Raw genomic sequence first — 20,012 nt, 5'->3', positions numbered from 1 at the left:
CATCTAATCGTCCGGCTTAACTCAGATACACTTTGTGGTTGTCTTACACCTACAGCATCTTTCAGACTCAGACTTTTTCCCCCCGGTACCTGTGCTCTGTGCCCATGGCAGAGGTTCCTGGTGGTGCCATGTCAGAATGCAGCGGTGGTATTCAGGGCGAGGGTCCAGCTTCACATCACAAGACAACTGGAGGGAAAAACATGCAATGTACATGATGTTAATATGTTTCAACACGTCAGCTTTATCGTCGCGGATTGACCTGAAGATAGCTTTGACTCTTGCAAAATACTTACTACGTACTAGAAGTACGAGGATTTCAATAATCCTCCTTTATTGTCCAAATATGGCAAAACCACCTTGCCTGGTATCAGCGGCCACTGGTTGGTCTGATTTTCTAGGCAAGTAAACTCCACTATTCTGGCGCGTACGTAAGATTCTTGATACAAACTTTTAACTATAGTAGACCGGTAAAGCTGTGGACTCATGACCCCGGTGACGACCACAACCTGGAACACGCTGAACTCACAATGCAGTCGTCGCCTGGAGTTTTGACCTCTTCGTCCTTCTCATGCTTTTCTCCGTGCACCTCGGAAGTCGGTGCGGTTGTGCCATAATTCACCCCAAAGCTTTGGACTAATATTTCGTGTGTGTCCTCAAGAATTGATTGTCTGCCAGCAATAGGGGACGTACCAGACACATCTAATGGGCAACAATCCCGGCTCTGGGTCCTCACCAGAGTATAATGAACTGAGGCTATCTGCCAACCCAAACTGCGCTAAATATATTTGTACAATGTTAAACTTTACGCGTTTGCTAAAAGGCGAAAAGGCGAAAAGGCAAGCGGCGGGAGGCTCTTCCAACTTCGCTGGCAGACGCAGAGGTTTTTTTTTCTTTTTACTGAACACTACTTGACCCGGGTCTGATGCCATCTGCCGAGGGAACATTATCTGGCTGCGTCTGCGCTTCTAGGCCATCAGTCCCGCCGCTAAGTGGCAGTAATGCATTCAAGTTGATTTCTAACTGCTTTACAACAGCGAGTGATGTAGCCCAGCGCTCTGGATAGAGGCACCCGTGATGGCAGGGGACCAGACCCTCGTACTTGATGATGCTACTCGGGGACACGTGCTCTGGTGGGCGCAGTGGTGCATGATATTATTGTGATTTTCTTTTTCCCTTTCTTGCTCAACAGTTATGAATATTCACGAGCAGGGAGCAGGCCCCTGCAGGTCAGCGTGGGCCGCGATCGCCTCCTCTGCCAAGTCCGGGCAAAACATGGGAGGGTCATGAATATGTATCAAGCAGATGATGAATATCGCTTTAAAGTTATGAGCTAAGATGCGATGGATTGCAACGTTACACTCGGAAACTTAAGTACAAATACAATTGTAAAAATAAATCGGACGCTTCACTTTTCCTTCCCTGCTACAGTTTGTCACATCTGCACTCAAGAGAACTTTCAACCTTTTTTGACTTGACTGAGACACAGAGAAGAATCGACTCCAACGTCAACGTCAGAACCTTCTCGGCACGTTGTTTTCAACCAGAAACTTCTTTTTTCGTCACACAAACAATGACTGTGAATCATCTTGCGCCTGCTCATAACACAGGAACCCCCCCCCCAGTATTTAAAAAACGTGATGAACTTTGACTCGTTTTGTGCGTCTCTGGCCCATAAGTCAGGATGCCGCGGCCAAACCTGTGCATCCTACCCTCGCTTTGATGATGGTGGGCCTAGGGTCCAAAATGCCCTGCATCTTCCTTAAGGCAGGGATGACAAAAAGATTACAGGTGACGACAGCGGACACGGGGTTTCCTAGGACAGACGGACAGGCAGAGAGAGGGGAGAGAGCAAGGACAGGACAATATATGAGTGACACCTCCTCAACTCCAGCGGAGTGAATCACTCTTTCTCTCAACTTCACACACTACCTGGGAGGGCAAAGATCAGTTTGCGAACACCGTCTGTGTCCAGGGTGGCAAATGTTGTTGGGAGACTGCAAACAGAGCAACAACGTAGATTAGTTCACATTCCCAACGCGATTTGTGCAACAGCGCTTTAATCTGAGGTTTTGTTGACTTTTACTCATTCTCTATACAAATGCCTGCAAAGCATCTGATGTTGTGTGAGAAGTTGCATGAGAATAAATCGGACTCCTTCTCTTCTTACCCTGGCCTCATGAACACACGACCAAAGTGGATCTGAGCATGAAGATCGATATCCAGCACCTGCTTAAGGTAGTCCTGAAAAAGACAAGATTATATACGATAAGGGATGATGCTTTATTGATTCCCATCGGGGAAATTTGGGTATTACAGCTATTACAGAAGCCCAAAGACAGAATGAGTGCAGGTCAAAGGTGAATAGAATATTATAAAATAGAATGAAAATAATATAAATTATATAAAATTTAATTTAATGGAACTACATAAAAAACAATAAGACACAGAACATACAAAGGCATCAAAATAGATGAGATGAAAAACACATTTACAAACCAAATTAAAAATAATCAACAACTTAAAAAAATTATAATACTGTACTTTTTTGTTTGCAAACTTTGTGATAATAAGAATACCAAAAAATAAATACAAAAAAATAGAATACTATAATAACTAAAACCAAGGATAAAAATAATCAGTTTTATTATCATTTACTGTAAAATACAGGCTGTCGTTGCACTTCCTGCCACAAGGTGTCAGCGAAACACAACGCCACGATTGAACGCGCGTGCACCTCCCTCCTCTCACACACCTTCTCTCCCATGGACACTCCTCCTGAGGTGATGATGACATCAGCTCGGCTGATGCCTTCGTTCAGAGCGTTGAGAAGGTCATCGGGGCTGCGGGGCACACGCACACGCACACACACACACACACACACACACACACACACACTGTTAACCACTAAGTCGGACAGCAGGGAGCAAAGTTTGAGAGAAAGTAGAGTAAGATGACGGACATTATATTGGAGGAGTGAAAAGTATATATATATATATAAAAAAAAAGTCTGTTTGAAGATGAATGTGAAGGCGTACTTGTCTCCCACGATGCCCAGGTTGATGGTGGGGTAGCCGTGCTCCTGGATAGTGGCCAGCAGGGTGGAGCGATTGCTGTCCCTGATCTTCCCCGGATGGAGGTCATCCTCTGGGTTCAGCAGCTTCCACGACATACGTACATTATAGAAGTGAAACATAAGAAAAAAACACTCATTATGCATCCAGTGGCACAAAGAACCAGATCAGGCGTAAGCATCATTCAGAAAAAATATCCCGCAGGTGGTCTGGAAATCTGGTGGGCAAAGAAATTGATGATTAGTTAGAAGACGAGTTGTTTGTTGGACAACATCCTTAGTTCACCTGTCACATTTATTCTGCTCTTGAAAACAAATGGGTTGATTGTGAAAAATAGGCCAATACAGTCAGAGATGGCTAAACTTATTAGCGGGTTTGAAAATATCATTGAGGGCCGACACTGAGGCGCATCTCTTCTTCGACTTCCTCGCACAGTTCAAACACATGAAGGTTAACTGGAGATGGACCATTTGACCGTAGGCGTGAATGTGAGCGTGAAGGGAATTTGTGTTTGCCTCATTGTTGGAACTCTTTGGTTTCTTTAACAATTAGCTATTTTTTCAGACATGAACGTGGGAAAATGTCTGAAAAATGTCCGAAAAAATTGGGTGTGGATATTTTCCTGCAGTTTGCCGCTCACATATGAAGAACGCAACGGGGCGATAGTCCGGCCCAGACGCGTTCACCACAGCAGGGACATTTTTAGAACTTTCCAGAACTTTCGGGTTGAGTGCACGTGTGTATCGTCTCTGAACCTCATCTCCTGTTTCATCAGACTCGGTTCATCCTCGGTGGTACAAACCCTTCCTTGGCCTTTTACACTCACACGACGCAACACATCCTCAATTATGATGCAATACTTGGATAAAAATGAACCACTGCCCCTAAGCAAACCGAGAGCAGTGTTTTATTTTTGTCCCGTGACTCTCCGGAGGCCACGTTGAATCCCTTCCTTTTGTGGCTTTCGTCACTGGTTCAGCTCCATCGTATCTGGTTTCAAAACCTTGATTTGGATTCACGATAATAGGATAAGAGAATTTAATGTTTCAAAGTTCATGTACTTGAATGCACTCTAAAGTGAAAGTTGAAATGTCTTTAAATTATGTTTTAAAGAAAACAATACCAGCTGACATCCTAATGCCTAACGTAGAAGGTAAATATAAAAAGGGGGACACAAGGACAACATACCACTTTGCATGTGGCCATGGAGTCGGTGACTCACGGCTGATTTATATCTACTTCAATACATATCTGCACGTCGCCGACAACAGGGTGTTATGGGTAATCGGAGCCCGCTGGCGATCTTTTGCCACGAAGGTTACAATACACACCCCGTGAAATTGAAACTGCACCAGCAGTCACGCGGCAAAAGCAGGAAATGTGGTTCCGGTGTTTATGGGAAATCACCTGGTCACAGATAAACAGGTTCTTCACAAGTGAGAGGGCACACGGTGACACAGACGAGCAGCCCTGACTGCTGTTTCCACAAGTCGAGGCTGACAACGTCGATTGTGCGCGAACAGGAACGAGCCACGCTGCTCAGCAGAGGCGGTTCACACCGCTGTAACCTTCTGCAGCTGAGGGAACAGGAACGCTACCTGTTGTCTTCACCCTTACCTCGTTTCCTGTGGACATGACGGCCACCACGGGGAATTTCTGGACCTCCACCTCTGTGACTCCGACAGTGGCCAGGAGACCGATTTCGGACGGGCCCATGTGGGTGCCCTTCGCCAGCACGCACTCCCCGCGCTTGATGTCGTGGCCGATGGGCCTATGGAGAGATGAGACAATTAGAAATAAAACAATTAAGACGTGTGAAAGACCTGAATTAGTTTGTTTTTTTACATTATACTTACATCAACTGTCAGTTTTTTTAATTTGAAAGACCCTTTTATCAGTTTGATCCTTCTTACTATGACATGTAAACTAAGCTGTTTTCAGACATGAACTACGGAACCTGTCCGGAAAATTGAGTCCGGACATTTTCCGGAGTTCGCCTTTCACACATGACGAACGCAGCAGGATATTGTCTGGCGTCAGACGCATTCACGCCAACAGGAACATTTCTGCAACATCCAGTGTGCGCCGGAGATTTCCCTGCTGCATTCACACTCAGACATTTTCCGGAAATTTGACCAGGGGGCAGCCAGGAAAAGAGTTCTCGCAAACAGCCCCCCCCCCGCCTCCGGAAAGGTTTAGGAAAATATGCGGACTTCTGAAAAAAAGCAGCTCTAGAGAGATGCACAGATCGACGGTAAGCAGACACTCACCTGATGTCCTGCCCCGGCCGAGCCTGTACGAGGATTCGTACCTCCAGCTCCTCTGTGCCCTGAAAGGATGAAACCAGCCGTCAGATCCATCACAGTGAACAGAAGTGTGTGTGTGTGTGTGTGTGTGTGTGTGTCGTGGACAAAGATTCGTTTCGTGCATCCTGTTCAAACGGCCACACTTACGTCCTCGGACTCGCGGAGGAGCTCGGTGTCTTCCACCTGGACCACAGCGTCGGCCCCGCAGGGGATGGGGGCACCCGTCGTCACCCGCATCACCTGGCCAGGCATCACTGTGTGAGTTGGCTGAGCGGGGACCCAGAGGAAAAATGTATATGATAACAATGCAACTACAAAGGAAGGATGAACCTTTTAAACATTTGAGATGCCTTTGTCGAGGTGTGTAAAGTAAATCAAAACAGTGATTGAGGTCAATAAAGTCCTTGTCTCCGAGGTCAAATCTGCTTTATAAGTTTGGCAGCACTTTGACTTTCTCGTTCCCCGCTTTGGGGGGCGAAGGGTTCTTTCATCACCCGGCTACGGGAACGCACGGGGCGCAGTAACGGGTGGTTTAAGGAAACGAGGTGAAGAGCAAAATGTGAAGGTTTGTTTGTCCGTTTGTGTGAGCGTGACGGCGTTGGCGTCTGTTTGCGTGAGCGAGGGGGACCGTGTGGCGAGTGCGGGGCTCGGACCTGCTCTCCAGCTTGGGACTCGCCGATGATGAAGCGGTCGCCCGGGCCGTCGGCCGCTGGAATGAAAAAAGAAGAAAAAAAACAGCATTACACCTGTGTGCAGCTGAAAAGGTCAGCGTGCGTAGGAGCGCGTCATGAGGTCGAGTCATTTTTATTCCGGCGGGCTTACGGGATGAGCACATAGGAGGAAAAAAGGAGAGAGAGAGAGGGGGAGACATGTTGACGTCTGGTGTGCTTTCATCGAACAGGCACAGGTTTAATCATCATCTGCATCACAATTAATCCTATTTCGTCTGTATGCATTACTTGGATCATGCACTGCGAACACCAGTGTACAGAGAGGCCAACCCTTTGATATTGTTACACCAAAATAGACTTGAAACTGTAGGAAAACAGAAGCAAGACACAAGATGAACTTTTAAAATAACCTTTGACACTGTAAAAATGTCCTGCTGCGTGATGACCTGCGACTCCTGGCTCATTGAAAAAAAACAACTGGCCACTCTTTTCCACTTGGAGAAACTCCAACGGTGACAACGAACATCCGCTGTTCACACCTTCGTTTCCTTCAAAACACTTTTTTAACCTCTTCATGTCCAAACTGCGGTCTTCTTTTCTACTGATATCTCATTCTCATTCTCTCTATCTCATCATTTCTGGTGATGCCGACAGCAGACGGACCTCTTGACCTACACACTATAAACTCAGGACTGCCGCCGAACATGCAGCATTTCTGCAAAAAGCGATAGGTTCTTCGCTCCCTCCACGCCCACAGTCTCGGCAACGAGGTCTCTCTGAAATCTGCACGTTTTTGCCTCGGCGCTCGGCGCCGGGGGGGGGGGCCCTCAGGACATTCACACTATGTATCAAATCCACGGAGATGCGGTGTTCTTCTCCACACCTCTGAGCCCACAGCAGATGTTGTATGCAGGAGTTTTTTTTTTGTTTTTGCCTGGAGCCAACAAGCTGCCACCCTGCTCCTCAGGTTAACGGGCCACTCGCTGCATCTCCACGACTCCCCGACAAACCAGCTCTAAGGGAGTTATCACAGACTGTGGGAATGAAACTCATCTTTCTGGACGAAAAAAGTAAACACCGAACAGTTTGAGGACTGAATCCTCTTGTGTCTCGTCTCCACCTGGCAGGCTACAGAGCTCCTCCTCCTCTCTTTCCCTCGGGGCAGAGCCTCAGTCTCCCTCGACTGTGCCCTGGCAGGAGAAGCCCCCCCCCCCCTTCACATTGTTCCTGAGGCAGTTCCCCACTTGCCCCGGTGTCCTGTTCACGTCTAAGTGGGGCAGTCGGATCAGCTGAGCACAGGGAGACAGACACACTGGGCCTGGTTATGCTCTGCAACTTCCTCCTGAAAAAGAATCACGGCAGTCACGTGTACATCTGACTGACGCCAAACAAAATGGTCAAGTGGATTAAAAATCAAATCTTTAAACTTTAATAAGGTGAGAATCTGGTGCTGGGAAACATCTGTAGCGCTGACCAATCAAAAGCAATCAGGAAATGCAGCATCCCAAGCTGTAACCAAATAGAAATTAACCAAAAATAATATTTTTTACGGGACCAAACAATAATTTATGACTAAAAAATGTAGAAATGATTTTTGTTTGATTCGATCCACAAATACGCAGAGCAAGTTGTATTCGTGCAACCTCAACTATGTCGTTTGGTCATTTTGTTAAATGTTCTTAGCATAACGCTTGAGCAACAATGAGCATTTTGATGTGACAGGTCAGATCTATCGCTTGTTTGTGTAAATTTGATGTCCCTTGGTAGATTCGCTGATTAACCACGACAGGTAGATTGAAACCATTTCCCATTTTAAGATGTAAACTGTTGTTTCATTGCTTCAACGTCAACATTTTGTGTCCGATCTACATTCATATCAGCAAAAACTAAATTCCTTAGAAATATGGACCGGATCTGAAAACGTCCCGACAGTAAGAGAGAGAGAGAGAGAGAGAGAGAGAGAGAGAGAGAGAGAGACACAGAGGAACGTGTTTTACATCGCCTGCCATAATCCACGGTACTTACCCCTCACAGCATAACCATCCTTGACAGAAGCAGGGAAGGGTGGCAGGTTGTCTTTGGCATAAACGTCCTGAGCCAGGACTCGACCCATCCCATCTGTGGGAGGAGAAGAAGAAGAAGAAGAACATGGGCATGAGCAGAGGACGAGGAGAAGCTGGGCGAGGCGAGGCGTGGCGAGGGGACAGACAGAAGCAGAGAGGGCGAGGGAGATGGTGCGTTTGGATTCGCATTAAAATACGTAGAGACGTATGTGTCTGAGGAGAGTGTGTGTGTGTGTGTGTGTGTGTGCGTGTTTTACAGAGAGTGACACCATGCACTCAGGCTCATCACCTGACGCAGTACACTGGGACGCACTCTCACTCTCTTTCCTATTTCCACCGTAGCTGATTCATACGCAGAACGTGGAGGCTCGCAAGTGTCTCTCTGTCCAAATTTCTCAATGACTTCCACCAGACAAACAACTTGAAAACACTCACGGAGACTCTGCACAGAAACAATAGGTCACAGAATGTGAGGGAAAGAAAGAAAGAAAGAAAAAGACAGGGGGGGAGTGGGTGGAAGAGAACAATCCTGCCACTAAAATACCATAAGATGCCGCGTGGCTATATATAGCATCTCTGTGAGCCCATTATGTGGGTGTTAATATGAAGATCTAAGCTTTTGATTTCAATCAGTCGACGGAAAGAAAAAAAATGCATGTACACACACACACACGCACACACACAAACACACACACTTGATGACACCGATAACAAGCTACTGTAAAAAATGTATCTCAGTAGCAGTGAGCACACACATGTAATTTTGTCCAATGCTTACATCTTTTTTGTAAGTATTTACAAAAATGTATTTGCACATGCACAACAAATATTAATTATGACAATTAATACACAGTTTTCTTGCTTCAACTTAGATGGGATGGAAAAAACCAACTGTTCGAAATCTTGGGAAATATATATTCACTTTTTTTTTTAACCGCTCTCATGTGTGTACAGTAAATATGAAATTTCAGCCCAGAGCCAGTGAACTAGTAAACACTTCTTTAAAATACTACAGTAAAGAAAGTGTAATATTCCACACAGATTAAATAAATAATAATAAATACACTGGAGACAAAAATACAGTATATATACACCAATTAACACACTGTCATTTCACACATGCAGTCCCCTCTCAATCCAGCAGGGGAGCTGCTGCAGCTCTCGTCTGTCTAAATATTTCATCCTTTAAGTCCACTCATCCCCTCGTCCTCACTGCTCCGTCCTCCTTCCAGCCGTAGGACATGAAACATCACTTTACACTTGGGAAAATAAAAGAGTGTTCTCCTTCTGCCATCATCGATCTAGGAGTCATGTGCGCCGCGGGCCATTATTGGCCGCAGTCCCTTTTTCTACCTCGTCTTCAGAGATGAATTAAAGACGTGAAGTGTTTCGTTTTTTTGTCTCTTCTGGCCCAGAGCCTGCTTCTGTGTGTCACCTTCCACTGGTGCTGAGGCCACTGGTGCCAGAAGGAGGAACTTGACCCCAAGGTGCTAACATAACTTAAAAAAACGACAACAACAACAACAACAACTCCTCAATCAAGGAGAAATTGTTATCAAGAACAAAAGTTGACAGAAAAGAAAACTTATAACATGTTAAGACTTGATTCATTCGAATTTAAAGTGAAATGCAATTACACCTCCAGCAGATACGAAGCATGAAAGGTGAGAGTGAACCAAAACAGTTAAGTCCTAGGCCAAAAAACAAACAAAACAAAAAGCTCAAAAGCACAAAATCGCCATGCGACACCGAGGGAAATTGCAGAGTCGGGTCATAATTCTGTGGGTTTTGTAACTATGAGTGACATAACCCACATCACACGTAACCCCTGATCCATGGTTAACATTTAGGTATTGATTATAGCAGCTTTAAGGGGAGAAAATCTGAATTTGAAAAGACTTTATACATACTATTATATCTACAGTCAATTTATAAACCAAACAGTAACCATACAAGCAACACCCTGAGAAAAACTTGATTGAAAACACATTTGACATGTGTGTGAGATACATGACGGCCCGGGTGGTTCAAGCAGGACATATGGATGATTAGCAAAGGTTTGTTTGTTATGTACGTGCTCTTGTTGCCAAGTTCGTGCGTGTGCGTGTGTGTGTGTGTGTGCGCATGCATTTCGATTGTCTGTGTGACTGACACTGCGGCCTGCGGACGGAAGCTGCTGATTCAGTAAGGTGTCCGCTTTGCAGACAGAGAGCGTCTAAACGCTGCCATGTGAACTTAGCGGGCGTGTGTCGCCGCATCGATCTGAAAGGTGGAATACGTCAACATCCCCAGTAAGCTCGGTCGCTGATGTCAGCGGGTGCAACGGGGGAAGGGTAAATTGGACGTGTCAAGGTGCGAGATTAACAAATTTGGGCACATTTACGTGGGCGTGAAGAGGTTTTGTCCTCGGGGAATCTGCCTTTGAGCGCTCTTCTGACGACAACCACACATCCGTCCTCCTCACCTCTGTAGTTAATGATCTCAGTGCCCAGGACGGCGGTCATCTCCAGCACAGTGATGAAGGCCTTGTCCATGGAGGTGAGGGGGAAGGGCGGCATGCGGTGCCTCCGCGCCACCTTGGTGATGTCCACCGCACTGTGACCTGAGGAGACACGTGACATCACACACACACACTCTCATGAAATAGATATTAGAGCCCAACCAACACAGTTTATCAAGCACAATACTGATATTGATCTTAGAACGTTTATATATTCGCGTGTAAAATCATTTCAGAGACATCACACGAAAATATTTGACCAAGATATGCACCAAAAACTATTTACTGTAGAAAAAACTAACTGGTTGAGATATATACGCTGGTTTTTAAGTTAATATTCGCTGATATTCTCAAAAGTCTACATCACATTGAGCAGTAAATTGAGATTTCGGAGATGCAGGAATCATCATTTTTCGTGTTTTTGTGATATTTTCACCAACCAATTGCAGTGTAGAGTTGCGGTAGCAAGAGATTATTCATTATTTATTACTCTACTATTCGAATACTGTAATTTTTTTTAAGAAGAATTAAGTGTGCATATATTTGACACATTATTAAAAATGGTGTAAACATAGAGCACATTTCATACTAATAATTTGAAATCTCTAGACCAGGGCTTGTATCCCCAGAGTTTGACCTTTTAAAACATTTTTTTTTTAAAGCAATTTAATCCTTAATTTAGACAGTTTAAAAGTTGAGAGGAAGACAGCAAAAAACAGGAGGGAAGAGGAGAAGATAAATCTGCTGGGACTCAAACATGTGTCTCCAAAGGCAGGAAACTAAGAGCACTCAACTATCTCTGGAGAACTAAATATATATATATATATATATATACACACATATATATATATTTTAAGAATTTTCTTTTAGCCCGAGAGCCACCGGAATACTTCCACTGATCTGAGCACACTCGGGCTTTCGCGGCAAATTCCCAAACCTGGTACATTATATAATGCACCTATGCAAAACATACAATTATGTACATAAACACGTGTAATCTTAGTGTGTTTTTCTGCACTAACTGCACCAAGAGAACCGGATTAACATGATTTATTTGTGTCGGTGCATGCATGTGTAATAATAACACAGTTCAGACAGCGCGCGGAGGGTTGTTAGTCCTGTTAGTCTGCAGATGCTGTGGAAGCCAGTTGGACGACAGAGGTGCTCGACAGCAGCCGCGTTGGTCTAATAATACCTCTCTAATAATTCGCAAAAGGTAAAAGGGAACAAAGCAAGGTGTAACTAATGTGTAATGTGCTCTCTCTCTCTCTCTCCCCCCCACTCTGTCTTTATCTCGCTCTGCCTCGCTCTCCCACCGCCTCTCTGCCTCACAGCGAAGAACAGGCACGGTTGCTTTGATTTCCCTTGACCCAATTTCTCTCCTTTAACCATACTCTTACGCTTCAACAGCATATTCTGATGCTTAACATGAGGCTTAACAACCTCTGGCAAAACATCACACACACACACACACACACACACAGCCAAACACACAACATGCTCATTTAAGAAATCTATTTTTTGCGCGGTGGAGCGTACACGGGGGTGACACACAGAGAGTGCGTTTGAATGCGGGAGCTTAGCTACTCACTTGATCTTAGGATATTTTCTTTGCTGCTGCATCGTGACTGCACCTAGAGATGGAGGGAGCGATTGGGTAGCGAAAGACAAAGGGCAAAGAGAAAGAGAGAGAGAGGAGAAGCAGTGGTAATTTGTGATAAACCAGGCTGCTCTTTTCACATGCTTTGGGATGAGAAGCTGTTCATACAGCGGCAACAAAGAGCCGTGTCACACTACACTGTGCACTTTGTCCTGTGCTGTTGGGCGATGGCTGCATCTCCCGCGTAACAATTATCATCTGTACATTACACAAAATCACAGGTGATGTTCACACTGACATGTCACAGTACTGCGATTAGATTTAAGCACTTTAAAAATGTTTACGGACAAAGGCGACGACATACAGGGTGACAGTGTCGTATCACAGAGGTCATAACAGACGTGTTAACTGTGTCACATCAAATGTAGTGGAGATGTATCGTGTCGAGTTCAGAGCGTGGCTGTTCAGATGTGGTGCAGAAGGTTTTCGGTGGAAACCGCTGATGCTGCAAAGGAGCGCTCAACTAATACCTACAGTATAATCTGTGGCAAGGAGGGGAGGAGAGCGGAGTGGGTTAAAAGACGGGGCTGAGTTTCCCAAAAAACATCTTAAGTCCACAGCCAGCGAATGGATATAAAAAGCTGCGCCAGCCACATTTGTAACTAATATACCCTTGGCAATTGAAATGCAAAACCTCGGTATGATTAGGAATACAAATAAAAAGGCATGTTTGTAGTAATCTCATATCGTGGTCTCTCAAAATAATGACCATATGGTTATAATAACCTCCCGTTAATGTAATTATTTATTACATTATTGGTAGAGAGATTATTACATTATTTGTTGTTGACGTTTTATTATATTAGGAGTTGTTACATTATCAGCTTTTATAAAAAATTAGTTAAGTGGACATTTTTTAATGCATTATTGGTAGTTTTTTTATTATATTAATATTATTCTTATTACTTTATCTGTAAATGATTACATTATGGGGTTCTGCCAAAATATGGGTAACTCAATAATGTAAAAACCTCCTGTTAACACAATTTTTTATTACATTATCGGTAGAGATATTATTATATTAGTTAAGATAATTTATTACAATATTGGGAAGTTATTACACAACAAGATTTTATAAAATGTTTGATAGGGTGGACATTTTAAATACATTATTGGTAGTTTTTACATAATCAGTCAATTATTACAATATTGGGTTCCACCAAAATACCTAAGTTTATAGTAATAACCTCCTGTTAATGTAATCATTTATTGCATTATTGGTACAGAGATAATTATATTATTTGATAAGGCATTTTATAACATTATTGTAGAAGTAAGTTATTACATTACCGGGGCTGTATTTATGGAGTTAAGTGGATATTTTGATTACATTTTTGGTAGTTATTGCTTAGTCTATAAATTATTACATTATTGGCTTCTGCTAAAATATGGGTAGCCTAATAATGTAATAACCTCTTGTTAATATATGTTTTTACTACATTATCGGTAGAGAGATTATTACATTATCTGTTAAGACAAATTATTACATTATCGGGAAGTTAAGTGAATTTTTTTTTGCAAATTATCTGTAAATTATTATTAAAACCAGTTCTAACAGTCTAAGTTAAGGAGATGTGGTGATAAGGTGTGAACACGCTTTTGGGAAGCTCAGCCTCAGGGAAGAGACAAAAATAAGTAAAAGACAATCACCGGCTGCAGTTTAACAGGCCACATGTTTGGCAAAGAATTATAGTGTCATTATCCTTTATACACCTACAAACATTATAGGCCCGGTTGGATATACTAGGTGCTTTGAAAGTATATACATTTTGCCAAAATTAACTTTGACGGCAGGATTTTACAGTCTGTGTAAATATCCAGGGCAGTTATTTGAATGAACTTGTGTTTAAAAAGCTGTAGTAGGTGCAGCTATTGGCCAATTGTCAGTTGGGCATGATTCTCATATTTTATTTTCGCAGTGTTCGTCTTCTTGCCTGCCTGACCTTTCTAATTTCCCCCTTGTTTGTCCAGTTGTTGTCTGTCTGCCCTGACATGTCTTTCTCTGACAGTCCTCCCTTCCTTTTGTTGAACTGCTGCATCTCAATAACCTCCGCGACCTGCAGGTATCGCTTAAGTTAATGTGTGGGCAGTGTGTGGTGTGTGGAGAACCAAAACCCCCATGGTGAAGGTGAAGGTCTCTCTACCCACCCGCCCCTTCCCCTCTCCTCCCCTCCCTCACCGCCATCATACCTAGGCTAACACTGCGACACCACTGGGCACCAAACAGCCAAGGTGAGAGGGAGGGAGATGGGAGGTGGGGCGGGCAGGAGGAGGGTGGGATGGTTGGGAAGCGGAGGGATGGACAGACAAGAGAGATAGAACAAGACAGGTGGTTAGACAGATAGAGTGACAGGGGTGGGTGGGTGGGAGGATGAGAATCAGCATGACGTGGTCCCACAGCCCGGAAAGAAAAGAAAGAAAGAAAGAAACTAAAACAGGAAGCACGGACTAGACAGACTTCACTAAACTACAGAGCCGAGACACAGCAGAAAGGAGGGAACACAGGAAGGAAAAAAGAAACGGAAAACAATAAAGACCACTCGAGCGGTCTGATGGCATCTAATTAACAGACATCCAGCACAACCAGACAGAGCTACTGAAAGCAGAGTATGTTAACCGGAAAGACAGGAGACAGAGAGAGACAGACAGATGGAGGGAGAGGGAGAGGGAGAGAGAGAGAAAGAAAAAGACGGACAGAGAAAAGACGGACAACGGGGGGACAGTTGGGAGGACGAAGGAGGACAGGAGGCGTCCGAACAGAGAGGAGTGAACGACAGACAAAGATTGAGAACGAGAAAAGGCCGGTAGAGAGAGACAATCAGAGAGAGAGAGAGAGAGAGAGAGAGAGAGAGAGAGAGAGAGAGAGAGAGAGAGAGAGAGCGACAGCTGGAGAGAAAGCTAGGCAAGCGAGGAGAGGAGGAGGGGGGGGGGGGGGACACAGAGCGGGGCGATTGTTTTGCGCGCTCCTCGGAGGAGGGTGGGGCAAAGGGCAAAGGGGGGGAAAGGTGGGGCGGGATAGTTACTCGAGAGCTGAAGGTCCTCCTGCGATCATCTTTAAGCCCCTCCAACCTACACTGGAGCTAGTGGAGATAAAGCATCGAATCACAGGCGTCAGTGCATCTGTCCCGGCAACGACAACAACACTACAGACAGACAGACAGACAGACAGACAGACAGACAGACAGACAGACAGACAGACAGACAGACAGACAGACAGACAGACAGACAGACAGACAGACAGACAGACAGGACACAAGGCAGACGGACGAGAGGACAAATAAGACAGACGGACAGACGGGCATCCACTACGACAGGTCAACCTGACGGCAGAAGGGACAGGAGCAGCGAGGAGAGAACGGAGACAGATAAGACAGAGATAAATAGGTTCACCCTGAGGTCACGGAAACCGTGGTGATGATGAACCAAAATCCCAAAAGTTTTGTGCTTGTTTTGACTGGGATACAATGCTGTCAAAGTTGTCGATCTAACTTTTTGGTCTCCTGCGCGAGTGTGCGTTTATGTATTCATGTCCTGTACGTCACATCATCGCTTGTGTTTTGTATTTTGCCCGGAAGCCGTTTCGTTTACATTAGCTCGGCAGCGTATTGGTCTACGAGTAGATGGACCGACGTTCATGAAATCTGCCTACCTGACCTTACTCTTCCGAAACCAACACTTCAAATCTTTCACACTTTGGTGCAAGTACAAAAAAACCTGAAAGACGAGAGCAGTTTACTGTGTCGCAGCAGCCAAACTTTTGAAGTATTTGAATATAACTGACTTTAAACCTGACGAGCTATCCATTTTCTCACTCAGATGTTCTTTACGCAGCCTATTTTTTCAGTGGATGTCCATGAAGGTGGCAGCTGTGGTTGCTAGGAGATATGTGCCACAGCTGCAGCACCTTCATACATATATATATAGAGAGAGCGAGATGTATGATAAAGACAAAACAAAAAAAACAGAAAGACAGAAAAGAGACAAAGGTGGGGATCACGGGAGCTAAATGCAGCTGCGGCGAGACACAGATCAAACTTGCAGACATTGAAGAGCACACATGACATCTAACAAAAGACAGCGAGGACATTTTCTTTTATACAAGGTGTGCCTTGTTTTAAAAAAAAACAACAACAAAAAAAAGAACCACAGAGGACATCTCAAATCTCAAATTAAAAAAAAAAACAACCCACACGATTGACGCAGAACAGTGACATCAAGGATCTCCCTGAGAACTTGAGACACGAACCACGAGAATCACACAAGTTCTTTCCACTTCCTCAGCGGCCTACTAAGTGCTTTGCAGTGGCGTGTCGTCAATCTGTCCTGCAGCTGGGATTAATGCAGTGCACATGTACAGTCGTAGAACCGTAAAAGAACTGGAGACACCTTGATGCAAGTGTGGAGTGACGACTGACACGGGTGGAAAACAACACGTCGATATAGCACAAAGTAGCTCGGTCGAGACCATCAGAGAGCCATGGGGGAGGGGGGGGGGGGCAGTTTGAATATGGAGATATGGAAAAGACGTGGTGGTGAGAAAAAAAAAGCCACATGGGGGGTGGTGTGTGTTAGGAGGTGAGGAGAATATGTGGAGGAGGTGTGCAGGAGCAGAACGGGGTGTTTCGGGCGAATGATGCAAAAAAAGAAAGAAGCAGACAGTCAAACACTCTCTCACTCATTTCTAATCTACCCCTCCGCTGAAATCCCCCCACGTTACCGGTGAGAGACCAACCAAGTGAGAGAAGAGAATGGGCCCACATGAGAGGTGCAGATGTTAACACATACACATCACACACAAAGGCGTAACAGTGTGGACACATCCCTGAGTAGGCAAAAATAAATGACACAAAAAATTAAATCAAATAAAGTAACTGAGAGCTATTCTTGAGGATTTGAGGGCCGACAACCCTTCGCTGGTCTGAGGAGCACGTGGCAGTATGCTGGAATTGTGCACAGACACACACACAGACACACACACACACACACACACACACACACACACACACACACACACGCACTTTATTTTTCAGAGTACGTGTCTTAAAGTATGTGCCTCCATGCCAGAAACACTAATCACTCTACGCGCCAAAACCCCATCGTCGCCTGGAAACAGTCAACGGGGTTGTCATGGAGATCTGCCAGGAGGATCAATGGGGCTGGGGGATAGGGTGGCGGCGGTGTGTGTACGAACGCAGAATAGTGAGCGTGGCCACGTCAGCGAGGCGCGTGGCCCCGGGGGCCGTGATCCAACCGCGGGAAATCGATAGGGGCCAATGACGGGAAGGGGGAGGGGTTCCAGGAAATGATGGGATGCTTCCGCCGCAGTGCTGAGCTCAGCACAAAACAGACGGAGCGGTCAGACGAATTATGCAAAGAAAAAAAGGGGGGAAGATTTATCCGTCCGCCGCGAGCAGGAGAGGGCTGTGGCAGGGCAGGGGGGGGGCTCCATTCATCTGGCTTCGACTGCCCCCCCCCCCCACGGGATGAGGGAGAGAGGGAGAGGGACGGAGCAGAGGACGAAATGCAGTAGTGATAGCGACAGAGTGGTAGAGGGCAGGACAGTCCTCTTCCCTGGGGAGTAAAGGGAGGAGCCTAAGGGGGCCGGGGACGAAAGAGCGGCGAGGAAGAGTGTGTGTTTCAGCAAAGGCCTCTTCTCTCCAATGCACTCGTGGCTTCCCTACACACACACACACGCTCACATCTTCTGCAGAAAAAACACAACAAATAACAAAACAACATCACCAGAACACTGACACACACAGATCACATCACGTGTCCACACACTGTGGATGATGGATGACAGGATGAGCGCTGGTGGAGATCTCGAGAGACAGAATCGATGGGCAGGAAATGTTGCTGAGCGCTAAAATGTGGTGATGATGCACAGGGAAAACATCTGAGGAGACGCAAATTGTATCTTTTCAACTTGAGATCGCATGTTTAAACTTTTTCCACCCCCCCCCCCCCCGTGTTACCATGTGCATCACCACACTGCTTTCAAAACCGACTGTATAGCTCAGAATGTCTTATGCAACGGACATCTCCCCCTGTAGAAATCTGTTACGTGGGAAAGTTTGAAATGTATGTTTTTGTTTCATAAGACCCCGATTATGGCCCGGTATTAACATATGATCTATATCTGCTCAAGTAATGTGGATGGTAACACCGGCCTTTGCATGCTTCATGTAAGCGCTGGTGTTAATAAATCGCTCTCGTTTGGCTCCGCAGAGTTATCAGATTTCAACGTGCAAATTAGCTGGCGGACTTAAACATGGTGAATCCTTCGACGCTGCTTCATGAGCCCTTCATAAGTGTCTTTAGTTGAGGCGTGGGTTGTCTGTAGCTTGCCTGGGATAGGAGGAAAAGGCTTGTGTGACCTTCCAAATTTGATAGGAGGGTTATTTCTAAGAATGTGGTCAACATTATGAGCTATAGCCACCCCACAAATATGGACTTCCTGATCTCACTGACAGCATTATGATGCTTTTTAAAAAAAACTAAGAAAAAAACTACTATAACACCTTGCATGACCACGGGTTTCTTTCTAATTCAAATATAATATCCAGATAGAGCCGTCATGTTAATACCAGTTTTTAAACTGGGTCAATGAGGCCTGCTAAGGCCGCGATAAACCGCAATGATCTTTCACACTGTGAATGTGAATTTGAGCTTTTTTATCAAGTCCCAGATACTGTGTACTGTATGTGGTAGTTGACAGTAACCTGAAGGAAGACCAGGGTTTCTGACCTGCTCCAGTGCTACATGCTACAGCAGGACACCCCCTGGTCCCAGCTGCCGCTCTGCCTTGCTGGGTGTGTGAGTCGTTGGTCACTGGTGTGGTGCGGTGCTATGTGGGATGCCAGTGGCCTGCATGCTAATAGTAGATATAAAGAGGTTGGTAGAAGGTTAGCGGGGTTTACCTGGTCCAAGGTAGAGTACCTTGACTTGAGCGTGATGACCTCATCCAGGTGAGCCCTGAATTCTCTCCGTGAGGCCTGGGGGGAGCCACAGGATAGTCACTCACCTTCATGCTACACGCACACACACGCGCACACACACACACGCACACGCACGCACACACACACACACACACACACACACACACACACACACACACACACACACACACACTCACACACAAATGTGCAAGGCAACAAGCATGCACACACACCCTGATCAATACAACATATCAGTTAGTGGTGAAAACACATTTGCCCACGCAGTCTCCTGACTTTGCACACACACAAAAAAACATACTGAAAGCTCCCGCACACACGCACACACACACACACACACACACACACACACACACACACACACACACACCCCAGAGCCAAGCCCGTACTAACCTGACACACACTCAGATGAAAGGAAGTTCAAAAAAAGCAAAAAAAAAGCAAACATGTGGCGAACAAGTCACTAGCAAACACTAACCACCACCACCGACACAACAGAACCAAAGACGGATGGAGAAACCAGGTCATGGGTTTGACGACAGTTCCAGACACATCTCTCAGTTTAGTATGTGTGCAAGTGAAAGTGGAGAAGTGAACCCGAAGAGAGTGCTTGACTTCCTTTCCCCTAACCCGAGGGGCCGAGGCCTCTCTCTGGCTACATGTGACCCGCTGGGGAGGGGGGTTATTATTCACACTGTAAGCGTGGGCACTGTGATTGGATTACTGTCTGGATAAGAGGTGATAATTAGACCTTTCTTGTGATATTTTTTTTGTGAATAATGATT

The 20,012-nt window shown here is 45.4% G+C and overlaps 1 protein-coding gene across 14 annotated transcripts in view; it reads right to left on the bottom strand.

Moving 5' to 3' along the window:
• gphnb (gephyrin b) overlaps positions 1-20,012 on the bottom strand; it is a 120,877-nt gene that overhangs the window by 1,880 nt on the left and 98,985 nt on the right. For 6 of the 14 annotated variants that reach the window (XM_035617061.2, XM_035617062.2, XM_035617064.2 and 3 more), the window contains 15 exons: positions 19,192-19,266; positions 15,295-15,351; positions 12,203-12,245; positions 10,576-10,713; positions 8,074-8,166; positions 6,031-6,086; positions 5,525-5,644; positions 5,342-5,400; positions 4,689-4,842; positions 3,036-3,157; positions 2,753-2,840; positions 2,168-2,241; positions 1,927-1,994; positions 1,710-1,813; positions 90-186 (listed from right to left, as the gene is read on the bottom strand). In XM_035617061.2, coding sequence (XP_035472954.2) covers positions 90-186; positions 1,710-1,813; positions 1,927-1,994; positions 2,168-2,241; positions 2,753-2,840; positions 3,036-3,157; positions 4,689-4,842; positions 5,342-5,400; positions 5,525-5,644; positions 6,031-6,086; positions 8,074-8,166; positions 10,576-10,713; positions 12,203-12,245; positions 15,295-15,351; positions 19,192-19,266 — 1,348 coding nt within the window. The remainder of the gene's footprint in view (positions 1-89; positions 187-1,709; positions 1,814-1,926; positions 1,995-2,167; positions 2,242-2,752; positions 2,841-3,035; positions 3,158-4,688; positions 4,843-5,341; positions 5,401-5,524; positions 5,645-6,030; positions 6,087-8,073; positions 8,167-10,575; positions 10,714-12,202; positions 12,246-15,294; positions 15,352-19,191; positions 19,267-20,012) is intronic. The other 8 variants (XM_047328719.1, XM_035617057.2, XM_047328722.1 and 5 more) reach the window with 5 other exon arrangements.

This window comes from Scophthalmus maximus, chromosome 18, assembly GCF_022379125.1.
Source record: "Scophthalmus maximus strain ysfricsl-2021 chromosome 18, ASM2237912v1, whole genome shotgun sequence".
NCBI lineage: Eukaryota > Metazoa > Chordata > Actinopteri > Pleuronectiformes > Scophthalmidae > Scophthalmus > Scophthalmus maximus.
Note: the sequence above shows the minus strand (reverse complement) of the source record. Positions and strands in the feature narration are given on the sequence as shown.